At 38.0% G+C, this 12,669-nt stretch overlaps 1 protein-coding gene across 3 annotated transcripts in view; it reads right to left on the bottom strand.

Annotated features, from left to right (window-relative positions):
* phkb (phosphorylase kinase, beta) overlaps positions 1 to 12,669 on the bottom strand; it is a 288,598-nt gene that overhangs the window by 41,704 nt on the left and 234,225 nt on the right. For all 3 annotated transcript variants that reach the window (XM_072596241.1, XM_072596240.1, XM_072596242.1), the window contains 4 exons: positions 9,056 to 9,117; positions 8,793 to 8,955; positions 6,503 to 6,584; positions 198 to 255 (listed from right to left, as the gene is read on the bottom strand). In XM_072596241.1, the coding sequence (XP_072452342.1) occupies positions 198 to 255; positions 6,503 to 6,584; positions 8,793 to 8,955; positions 9,056 to 9,117 (365 nt within the window). The remainder of the gene's footprint in view (positions 1 to 197; positions 256 to 6,502; positions 6,585 to 8,792; positions 8,956 to 9,055; positions 9,118 to 12,669) is intronic.

The following is a 12,669-nucleotide window of genomic DNA, read 5'->3' as shown; positions in this document are numbered from 1 at the left end:
TAGATTACTGATGCTGCAACATACAATTAATCCCAGCAAAGGCTTTCTAGGTTGATTGACCAGTCTCTACTGTAGGTTCCATGATTCAAATAATACAATAAGCATTCTTATTTTAAATATCTGAAATGTCAATCATGGAAATTTGACACACAGTAATACATAGAGAAATACAGGAAAACAAACAGGACTATACAGACCAGTGTTTCTTTCTGCCTGAACGTTGATAAACTCTTTCCAAACGATCTACAACAGTCCCTGAAAAGAGAACACCATTTTTAATAGGATGCACAGTTTAACTTGAAAAAAAAACTTAGATAATTTAAAGGAATAGAATCAAAACTGCTGAAAGCAAAACCAATTTGGAATTCAGGTGCAATGTTTCACGAATTTTCTAAAATTAAGTAATTTCCACATAAAATAACTTTGAACTCAGCACAGTCTTGCATATATGTGGAAGTGCAAACATAGAACAGTGCTAGCAAATTATTTTCATCCATTAAAACATTATAATGAATATAAGAATTGCACTCTGGTAAACCCCCTACTATTAATACATTGTTACAGGAATGCAGATCACATAATCGACCGATTCAACTATTATATGAATCTTACCAACAGCCACATGCATTGACAGTTATTGTAAATGTGAAAGCTTGATATTAATAATTAATTTATACTGTGATCCAAGTAGAACGGCTGACACTCAAGTATGGGTATTATTTGTCAGAAACACTGATTAAACTACAAACCACTTTAAGTATAGATAGCTATACTTAGTTTTAAGGCTAATCATACAGGACTAAAACAAAAGAAATGATCGCCTATAATGAGCAACAATGTCATATACGTACCAAGTACAAAAAGCTTCCATAGTTAAATCAACACTTTTAAAAAGGATGAATAAACATAGCATTCCTCATGTTTTCATGATTTCAGCACAAGGGGCAGTGCATATTATCTCTGCCACCCTCAGAGCACAATCATAGAATTATATCTTAACAGAAACACCAGCAAAGAAATAGAAGGATATGGCTGTATGAATTTTGTTATGGAACTCATACAAAAGCATAGATCAAATGAGGTAAATAGTCTTTTTTCCATATTATAAACTGTCTTGTCTTACATTTTCTCAGCTAAGAGTCAAATGCATCAAACTTTTTGGACGGCTTCTCATCACAAGTCTAGTAAGATCTCTTGTCATGTCTTAGCAAACTCGCCGGATTAACTACCTTCCCTGGCCCATAGCATCCCTCTATTCCAGTTTTAGCCCCATTTCACCATGCATTGTTTCAGGAACAACTCACCACTGTTGGGATATCCTTCTCCATTTTGTCAGCTCAAGTGCCCCCATTTCTCTCTGCACCTTACTCACAATATCTCTGATAATTTATCAACCTCCCACAAAACACAAGCTCACAATTGCCTGCAACATCTTCACTCGCTTGTTATCAGCACCCCAATCCCACAACACCAGTCACCATACATGTCCTCTGCGCAATATACTCTATCAGTGCACCCCCCCACCTGCACTAAACGTAACAGCCATGCACCCACTTTCATCTCACTTAATACTTGTCTCTGTCTCATATCAGGAGGAAAGCAGCCCACAGTTAAGCAGAAAGATTCAAGATGGCTGGTGGGCTCCCCAACATTTGGCTCATCCATCATGTGGAGAGAATCTTGACACTGACCATCCTGAGTGTTTAACTAACTGAGTCCAAACCCCTGAACTGATGTGGAGACTGCCTTTGACTTATTATATTTGGAGCACCTGACCACAGACTACATTCCTTGATCGGAGGACTGCTCACAACCATGACAAACAAATCTGGATTTGTGTCTCTAATCCCTCCGGCAATACAGCAACTGTGTAAGCTTGGTAACTCAGGCTGAGGGGGCAAGGCACAGGAAAGCAAGGCAAGGCTGGGATGCTTTGAGCATTCAGGGAGGCACAGAGCAGGCCAGTGCTCTGACAGCAAGCAAAGAGTCTAGTGACATAGCCTGGTGCAGTCCACGAGCTGAGTATGTGTGCCTGAGTACAGTGTCCATGCTGCAGCATTATCATGATTGTTGTCAGTGCTGCATTGAAGTGCAGAAGCTTACTGTATGTGCATCAGTGATGTTCTTGTGATTTCTTGGAGGGTGGCACATGTCAAATCTCAATGTGTGTGGACATGAAGTGCATGTGGCCAATGGACATGGTACGTGCCCTGAGATGTTGAGACCATTTCCAGCATGTATGTCCTTCTGGAGGAAGCAGTGAGCTGAAACCACCAGGTACCAGCTCTGACTTTCATGTTAAGAATTCTTGGCATCTAATTTTATCTGTGCAGTTAGTAAGAAAGGAAGTTGCATGTGAATGACATGCAATAAGCCACTATTAGGGTAGTTAACAAGTAATAATCCCCCTTAATAGGTAACTTGTGCTGTCTAGTGCAAAACTCACCTCGGCAGCTGGCAGATGCATGATAAATGCAATGAGGTGCTCCCAACATAAAGATAAGCGTTGTCAAACTTTTCTCGTAATTCTACCTGAATTCTCAACATAGCTCAAGTCATTCAGGCCCCTATAAGATTTTGCTCACAATGACCTCTACAGCAAAAAATTAATAATTTGATTATATATCTTAGTACTGGTCGTGCGAATTTGATACTTTAAACTGGCTGCCATATTTATTAAAATAGTAACTTTGAGTATACTTTCAACATGTTTTACAAACAATGGTTATTTTAAACATCGCTGTTAAGATATAATTTAGGTATAATTCAGAAGTTCTATGATCATACTCTGAGGGTAGTAGAGATAATGTGCACTCCCTTTCTGAATTTGTATCCAATTTAACTATAATTTATCTGGTTTCCTTTCCTGTTGTTCCTCTATTTCTTTCTGTATCCCTAAACCTTTTGGTTAAGGCAATACACTGTTGGTTACAAAAACTATTTAAGTTCCATATGTGCCATTAAAGTAATGGACCATTGTCGATTTCCATTTCAAACAAATTGTAATTAAAAACAAGTTAAAAAGGTGAGGAACAGGTCAAACATTTCACTTGCTGTGACTTGAGCTATTCCAACATTTTATGGGTTAATATCTCATACAACATCAGAAGTTATGGCAAGTATTAAAAACAATACAACACCAGATTGACTTATAAGAAGGAAACATGATAAAGACATGTGTTTTCAATTTATAACTAATATCAGCAATATGCAAGTACTGCAGAGCAAATCATTTTCCTCTACACAAAAAAACTATTGGTTTGAAATAAATTGTATTTGAACCAGTGCACAGAAAACTACTATTACTCTAACAATAACGAGAGTGATTTTCTTTCTGAATTTTTCCTTCCTGCTGGTCTTTTGTACAATAATGAAGCCATGGAAACAGAAGTGTTTTTTTTTAACAGTGTCTGGTTTCATGTCTCTCTGGAATGCATCTAATTGCATTGTATAATCCCATACTGTGCTCCAAATTATACATGTGTCATTTTAATAATGCATCCTTTTGTAACTCTGAATGATAATTTGTTATGTTGATTGATAACTGCACATCAAAGGAATTGTAAAGGTTAAAATCTACAGTGTTTCTACAATTTCCTATTTTAACCTAAATTGTGCAATTGAGCAGCATCATTGTCTCTAAAACCAACAGAATGATGGTCTCTGTTCATTGCCATCCACAGCTGAACAACATCAAAGCTACAAAGGTCAGAAAAAGATAAAATGAAGCAAGAAATATACAACCAGAATCTGCGATTTTCAAGAATGAATTTCACCACAACGCAAAGGAAAAATTAATTCCCTGATGATATTACAAAAAAAATGGAATGCTCCTTGAAAAATTTGTCACATTCCTTTGGTGCTTCATTTTGCTATCTCAGTTGTAACTAGATGTTTTACTGACCTTACCCTAAGAACTGGTATGAATTCAATATTTTGACAAATTCGAGTGGAAATTGAGTGTAAAACAAGTGTAAATCAGCATAAGCTTACAGAAAACTGTCATTGTTATTTTTGTACAGAAAAATAATAAAAATATACAGTTCTTCAACATTGAATAACCTTCATTGTCACGTACACTCAAATGAGGGCAGTGAAAGATTTGTCATGGTGCTTCGCAGCACCATCTTAGGTACAGGGTACCTAGGTACAGATACTTTAACTGTTGTCACAGAATTGAAATAATTAAAGAAAAATTAACATGGGAATATAGGGTTTAAAAGTCCTGAATGAGAATAAAAGAAGTGTTTATATAGTACACAAGTTATATAGTCCTTTTCCAACATGAGTCTGGAGAAATATATGAACTACAGCAGTCTTTGAAACCTGCTGATGCTCTATTAATGAACAGAGAGTTTAGGTATCTCACTCCCAAATCCTGTAATTCAGTCCACATTTTTTAGGTCTTCCTTAAAATCCAACTCTGGGACCAAGCTTTAATTTCCTCTCCCAACTTTCCACTATAGCAAGAGGCTGAATAGACTGGGGCTGCTTTCCCTGCAGCGTTGGAGGCTGAGGGGTGGCCTTATAGAGGTTTATAAAATCATGAGGGGCGTGGATTGAGTAAACAGACAAGGTACTTTCCCTGGGGTGGCTGAGACCAGAATTAGAGGGCATCGGTTTAGGGTGAGAATGGAAAGAGAGAAAAAGAACCTAAGGGGCAACTTTTTCACGCAGAGGGTGGTGCGTGTATGGATTGAGCTGCCAGACAAAGTGGTGGAGGCTGGTACAATTACAACATTTAAAAGGCACCTGGATGGGTATATGAATAGGAAGGGTTTAGAGGGAAATGGGCCAAGTGAGTAGATTAGGTTAGGAAATCTGGTTGGGATGGACAAGTTGGACCGAAGGATCTGTTTCTGTGCTTTACATCTCTATGACTCTAAAGCCTCATTATCCATTTTTCTTTTCATCTGGGAAGTATCTAGGGACATTTTTCTATTTTAGGAGCACTATATAAATCAAAGTGAAAGAAGAAACAGAACTTATAAAACCCAGAAGAGCTACAGCTTCTCAACACTTTTCCAAGATTAAAGTTTTGATCTCTATGTGTCCTATGGAAGAGAGGGACAAGTTTCCTTGTATGTGTCAAACATAATGTTTTTCAAAGGATTGCTTATTATAAGAGCAGCCTGCTGCAATCCTGTGCATCATTTACATTGGACAATTAGACAAAGCATTATCTGGGTCTATTCAAAATTTTATTTAATTCCAAATGCTTCTATAGGCATATGTTATATAAATATGTGCAAACTGGAGGAATGTTATCTGTGGAATAGCTATCAAGAGAGACTAAATAAATTACCATGCAATCAAGCAGAGTTTTGAGTTCTACATTTTGTAAAATTGAATAAAATCTACAAGTTGCCTGCGAAAACAATAAAAATCTCAACAGCTTTACAGTGGCATATATCTGGAAGCTTCATTAAATAACAAATCAAAGTAACAGTGTTTTTTGTTTCACTGAATAGAGCAATTACTTTAAAATTCCAAGCATAATGCTTTTCAACACTATAGACGAAGATGGGATAGCAACTGAAATTTAAAACTGCTTTTCATGAAAGTGACTGTAAATATGCAATCTTCCTTGGTTTCAACTACAAAACTGTGCTGGCATTCGTCCTTTTTAGAATTTGAAAGCTGCAGTAATTGAAGCTTAAATTAACATGACAGCAAAAATTACATTTAAAACATTAGTTTCCTGGCTCCTGATGACCCTTTTTTCTTAAAATACCCACCTTGTTGAATTTTTGATTTTGCTTCCAATCCTGCTTTTCGTTCTCATGTGTTTGCTGGATCCCCCTGCTGACAATGTTTTCTCCAGGCTCTGGCCTAACCCTCTCTCTTCAGTACTGCCACACCATGTGTTCTTTCACAGTACTCCCAGATGGGCCCCAATATAAATCATCACTGCACCTGATAGCCAAGCAGTCCATGCAATAGTTGGATTTTTGCCTACCATTTCAGGATTAGTACTTAACCTCAGGAGTAAGATTTAGATTGTACATTGTCGTAGTTGTGGGAATGTTTGCCGAGCTGGGAAGTTGATTTGCAGAAATGTTTAGTCCCCTGTCGAGGTGACATTTTCAGTGTTTTGAAGCCTCTTGTGAAGTGCTGCTTAACTGCATCTTCTGGAATTTATTTGGTTCCATTCCTGCTCCTTCCGGTTGTTCATTGTAGTGGCCGGTATATCGGGTCTAGGTCTATGTGTTTGTTGATGGGGTCCATGAATGAATACCATGCTTCTAGAAATTCTCGGGCTGTCCTCTGTTTAGCTTATCAGAGGATGCTCCAAAGCCCTGAGGATACCACCTAGACGGGGGATGAAATGCCTGCAAATCAACTTTCCAGTTTGGCGAACATACCCACAACTATGACAATCAGCTACAAATCTTAGGCAAACCTTGAATATATTACACATAAATAAGACAAATTTGTTAAGAACTGGAAATTACGCAGTTAGAAAAATTTTCATCACTCTTCGACAATGTAATAAACCCACCTTCTGCTGTAATGAAATGAGACCCTTCTCGTTTCAGCAAAATACTCAAGAGTATAGCTTCGCTGACCAGGGAGATGGCATCCTAAATAAACACATGTAGAAATACAAAAGAAAAACATCTAGTGGTCAGTAGACAATATTAGTTTCACTGAAATATTTTTTTAAAAATCAACAGTGAAATTTACTTCAGGGTTTGTATCTAGAATCGGACTGAAACTGTAGCATACTTTATTATCCGTTGACATTTTTAACATACTTTCTTGGAGTACATTCTGAACAGTTTACTCAGAAAATGTATAGAAACAAATATGAATACAAACATTTAACAGATGTAGAGAGGATACATGTTGCATTTTAAAATGTTTAAGTATTAACTATAGTTTATTATTTTATCAAGTTACTAATTAAACTTGTAAATATTCCCTTTGTTACTTAAATCAAAACTGCAAAAATATTAATGTTCAAAAACATAACAATATTTAGTATTAAATGATTTGTGTCTATAGAGCTTCCTGTTATCAAACTAGGCAAATTGGATTTTAACAATACAGTGATAAGGATGTGAAAGTCATTCAACATAAATGGGAATAAACACATGATCTCATGTTTATATTAGTATATTACTGCAGACTATACGTTGCTGACAACGTAGTAGTAATAGTTGTAGTAAATACCCAACATAACAAAATGAGAGGAAGGAACTTAAAATAAACATTGTCATAATATTAAAAACAAGCCCAGGACAAACTAATAGGATTAAAGGTGAATGAATTTCCTAGCTCTATATCTTTGAAACAAAAAGAACGGGCTGTATTGGTTGCAATCTTCTCAAATTTCTAAAAAAAAAAGTTCCAATGGTTTGAAAAAAATTGCAAATGTGGGCTAAGGAAAGACAGAAACAAAGAATTACAGGTTGTCTATCTAACCTAAATTTGACATCCTAAACTATTGGAATCCACATTTAAGGAAGTGGTAGTAGCATATTTAGAAAAGCATATCATAATCAAGCAGTCAACATGACTTATGCTTTGAAGGTTTTGTTAAAGTGGAATTTTGTTTCACAAATTTTGAAGAGCTTTTGTGAAGATGTAAAGCTAAGAGTTGATAAAATGAGACCAGTAAATGTAGTGTACTCAGATTTCCTAGAATATATCAATGACTTGATGAGGAAACAGAGTACAGAGCTGCTAAATTTACTCATGGCAAAAAGATATGTGGGAAAGTAAGTTGCTAAGAGAACATAAAGAGTCTGCAAAAGGATATAGATAGGTTTAAGTGAACAGGCAAACAGTTAGCAGATGTAAGATAATGTGGGAAAATGTCAACTTGTCCACTTTGGCAGGAAAAGAAGTGTTGTCTAAATTGAAAGGTCGATTTTGAAGGCAAATGGAATGTCTTCGTTTATTGCAAGGGAATGGAACATGATACAGTTATACACAGCATTAGACAGATCACATCTGGAGTACTGTATACAGTTTTTGTCTCATTATTTAAGAAAGGAAATAATTGCATGAAAAAGTATGTGATGAATTTTCACTCAACTGATTCCCAGGATTGAGGGTAGTAATGCTATCGAATGAGAATTTATTGGACATGGTGGATCCAAGTCCACTGCAGTTTAAATGAATGAGAGATTGTTTTAATGAAATATACATGATCCTGAGAAGAGGTTTTCCCTTGTGGAGGATGTAAGTTTAAAATAAGAACATGGAGATGAGGAGAAACCTCTTCTTCCAGATGGCTGTGAATCTGTGGAACTTTCTTCCTGGAGAATAGTGAGGCAAGGTCATTGACTATTTTCAAGATTGAGTTAGATAGATCCTTAATTGTCAAAGGAGTCAAAGGGTACGGGGGTGGACAGGAAAGTGGAGTTGATGCCACAATCAGAACAACCATTATCTTACTGAAAAGCAGAACAGGCTTAAGGAATCAAATGGCTTACTCCTGCTCATAATTTTTATGTTTGTAACAAAAATCTACAAACAGTTTTAAATAGTAAGAAGGAGGAAGGGTTGACAACAATGGATTATGATTGTGAAAAAAAAAAGGTGGCTTTTGAAATCTGATGATAATTAAATAGAGAACCAGCACGAATTGGGCACAGTAATCTATTAAAGAGATGGCGTGTGATATCCAGTAGCTCTATCCTCAGTATGTCTTAGAATTCCCAATATTTTGCATGGACATAAATTGTCTATATACTTCAATATGAAGACAAACTATATTTTTGATGTGACAAAGAGGAAAATATAGGTATTAGTGGAGCATTAAATGTAATTTATTTCCATACAGACAGCTTTTCCAGAATTTCCATTGTGGGGGCAAACATCCAGTCATGCAAATTTATCTCAGATTGTTGCTCGTTGTCCATAGGATTTGGTACACTTGATTGCCGCTTTACTTTTGAATGTTTTGGAAATTCCAGCTCCTCAAAACTTACAAACTGTGGAATTCTGAAAAATAGATTTCTCAAATTAATCCTGTTAAGGAAAGACATCTTCAAATAAAAACACAACATGTTATTTGGATAAAAGGATTGAAGTTGGGCCATACTCCTCCTCATCACTTATCCGAAGGAAGTCAAGCTGTTCAACGACTGCACCAGATATTAATGTCTGCAAATAAAAACAGAAAGAGCTGTTTATAAAAGAAAATGTTGCTATATTATTCATGGCTTTCATAAGGTAGACATTATGTTGTTACTATTAGTTAAGAAACTAAATCTATTCATTTATATCAAGGCATATCACACAAAGAGCTGAAAATGTGTTGCTGGAAAAGCGCAGCAGGTCAGGCAGCATCCAAGGAACAGGAGAATCGACGTTTGCCCTTCTTCAGGATTCCTGAAGAAGGGCTCATGCCTGAAACGTCGATTCTCCTGTTCCTTGGATACTGCCTGACCTGCTGCGCTTTTCCAGCAACACATTTTCAGGGAGGAATGAATCTGGTTGGTAGCGGGAAGGAAGGGTTCATTCCTCCATCGGCCAATCAGGTCGAACTCTCTACCTACGTTCACCTATCCCTACCTCACCATTCTGTCCCTTTCCCCACCCAAAACCTTCCCCCAACCCCTCTCCCCCCTTTATCTACAACTCCCTTCATACCCACCCCCAGTCCTGAAGAAGGGTTACATTCAAAACATTAACTTCTCCACCTCCTGATGCTGCCTGGCTTGCTGTGTTCTTCCAGCCTCCTGCTTATCTACATTGGATTCCAGCATCTGCAGGTTTTTTTTTCATCTCTGGCTTTCTCAAGGAAGTGCTGAGAATCTCTTGCTAGCTCTCTAGGAAGGCAATGCTCCCAACACCTCAACAAGAATCTGCCGTACAATAGCAATGAAGCTTCAGTTGATAATTAGTTTCACTATTTATCACCTCATCTACGTAATGCCCTATCAGGTTCTGCTCACTGTTCAATATCATTCCAGTTTGGAAAGACAACCCACAGCTTCTGTTTTCCATTATGAATTGCATTCTTAAATCCCTCTCTCCTGTCTCCGCCAGCTTCACCTCCAACAAATGTGACAAGCTTATAAACCTTGACATCAAGACTGAAACAATTCATTCAACTGCAATGCTGTTTTCTTTCCCTTCATCCATCAGGATAAGCTTCCCATAAGGTTATTCCCTTCCCTAGTCATGGACTCATAACTTTCCCTGATTTTTCTCCCATCTTACAATTTAGTCTGTTCAAATTCATCTTGTCCATGAATCTCACCTCCTCAGTCCCTTGGTTCTTCTCATAAACTGCTTGTCATGTAACCTCCTTTCCTGGCCTACATGTCAGCTGCTATTGTTACTGGTTCCTTTTCACACCTTCATCATTCCCCATCAATCTACTATATTTGACCCTAATATCCTTGCAAACGACTGTCCTGTCTCTAATAACTTTTCCTACTGCTTCTTTTCAAAGAATGCACCCACCTTTCCTGCAATCTCATGTTAGAAGCATTCTAATTGGGTTTCTGTGCTCGACCAATTCTGGCCTGTTGCCAACTTTAATTGCCATACATTCAGCTGCATGAGCACCTCTCAGCCTCTTGCTCCTTAAGCCACGTCTCATTTACTTTATTAGCTTCTGTGGCTTAGTGTCAAACTTATTTTTGCAATACTCCTGTGAAATGCCTTGGACAGTTATGATCAAAGAGATTCTATAAAAATGAAGTTGTATATAAATGAAGTTGAAATGAAACATTTCATTATTATGGATGGTGATCTAGACGTATCAATGCCCCATCTCGTCTTGAGATTTTCAATGCTTCTATTCACCAAGTAGCAAAGCAAAGCTATTATCACTTTCAGTTTAAATCTCGTTCTGCAAAATTTCCCTGCAGGCTACACAACATCGTGACTTGAAACTGTATGACTAGTCCTTCATTGTCAGTGGATGAAATACTTTGACTCACACCTCAAGGAGTGCAGTGTTTCAAGAAGGTGGTTTAGCACCATCTTGTCATGAGTAATAAAAAATGGGGAATACATGCTGATCTAGCTAGCAATGCCCTCATTTTATGAATGAATAGAAACTGGCCAATAGTTCCAAACATATTATGTGGAAGTACCTAATTGCCTTGAAAAGTAAAATGTGCATCTTAGCCCATTCATTATTCATAAGCTCATAGATTAGGATCATAGAATGGTTACAGCAGAGGAGGATAGGTAACCCATGGAGTTAGTACCAACTCTTTGCAAGATCCATTTAGCTTACTGTACTCCTTTATCCTTTCCCTGTAGTCCTCCAAGTCATAGAGTCATAGAGATGTACAGCATGGAAACAGACCCTTCGCTCCTACCTGTCCATACCGACCAGATATCCCTACCCAATCTTGTCCCACCTGCCAGCACCCGGCCCATATCTCTCCAAACCCTTCCTATTCATATACCCATCCAAATGCCTCTTAAATGTTGCAATTGTACCAGCCTCCACCACTTCCTCTAGCAGCTCATTCCATACACGCACCATCCTCTGCGTGAAAAAGTTGCCCCTTAGGTCTCTCTTATATCTTTCCCCTCTCACCCTAAACCTATGCCCTCTAGTTCTGGACTCACCGACCCCAGGGAAAAGACTTTGCCTATTTATCCCATCCATGCCCCTCATAATTTTGTCAACTTCTATAAGGTCACCCCTCAGCCTCCAATGCTCCAGGGAAAACAGCCCCAGCCTGTTCAGCCTTTCCCTATAGCTCAAATCCTCCAACCATGGCAACATCCTTGTAAATCTTTTCTGACCCTTTCAAGTTTCACAACATCTTTCCAATAGGAAGGAGACCAGAATTGCACACAATATTCCAAAAGTGGCCTAACCAATGTCCTGTACAGCCGCAACATGACCTCCCAACTCCTGTACTCAATACTCTGACCAATAAAGGAAAGCATACCAAATGTCTTCTTCACTATCCTATCTATCTGCGACTCCACTTTCAAGGAGCTATGAACCTGCACTCCAAGGTCTCTTTGTTTAGCAACATTCCCTAGGACCTTACCATTAAGTGTCTAAGTCCTGCTGAGATTTGCTTTCCCAAAATGCAGCACCTGGGATTTATCTGAATTAAACTCCATCTGCCACTTCTCAGCCCATTGGCCCATCTGGTCCAGATCCTGTTGCAATCTGTGGTAACCCTCTTCGCTGTCCACTACACCTCCAATTTTGGTGTCATCTGCAAACTTACTAACTGTATCTCTTATGCTCACATCCAAATCATTTATGTAAATGACAAAAAGTAGAGGGCCCAGCACCGATCCTTGTGACACTCCACTGGTCACAGGCCTCCAGTCTGAAAAACAACTGTCCAACACCAGCCTCTGTCTAGTGTTTTCCTTTGGGTGCTCATTCAATTCCCCTTTAAGGACCATGACTGAATCCCCTTCCACCATATTCTCAATATTCCAGATCCTAACCCCTTGCTGCATTAAGCAAAGTTCCATCATGGTGCCTGTAATTCTATAGATAATTGTTTTTAGACTATATCCTCTAATTCTCAAGTCTTTTGCCAATGGGAAAAGTTTCTTTCAATCAAGTCTGCCAAGATCTCTCACAATTATGAACCTCTATGTTAAGCCTTCTTGCAGTGTTCTCCTCTCCAAGAACAAGCCCAACTTCTCCAATCTATTCATTTAATTAGTCTCTCAACCCAGAAACTATTCTTGTAATTTTTTTCTGAAGTGTCT

The sequence above is a fragment of the Chiloscyllium punctatum genome, chromosome 26 (assembly GCF_047496795.1).
Source record: "Chiloscyllium punctatum isolate Juve2018m chromosome 26, sChiPun1.3, whole genome shotgun sequence".
NCBI classification, from domain to species: domain Eukaryota; kingdom Metazoa; phylum Chordata; class Chondrichthyes; order Orectolobiformes; family Hemiscylliidae; genus Chiloscyllium; species Chiloscyllium punctatum.
The sequence above is the reverse complement of the archived record's forward strand: the minus strand, read 5'-3'. Positions and strand labels throughout refer to the sequence as shown.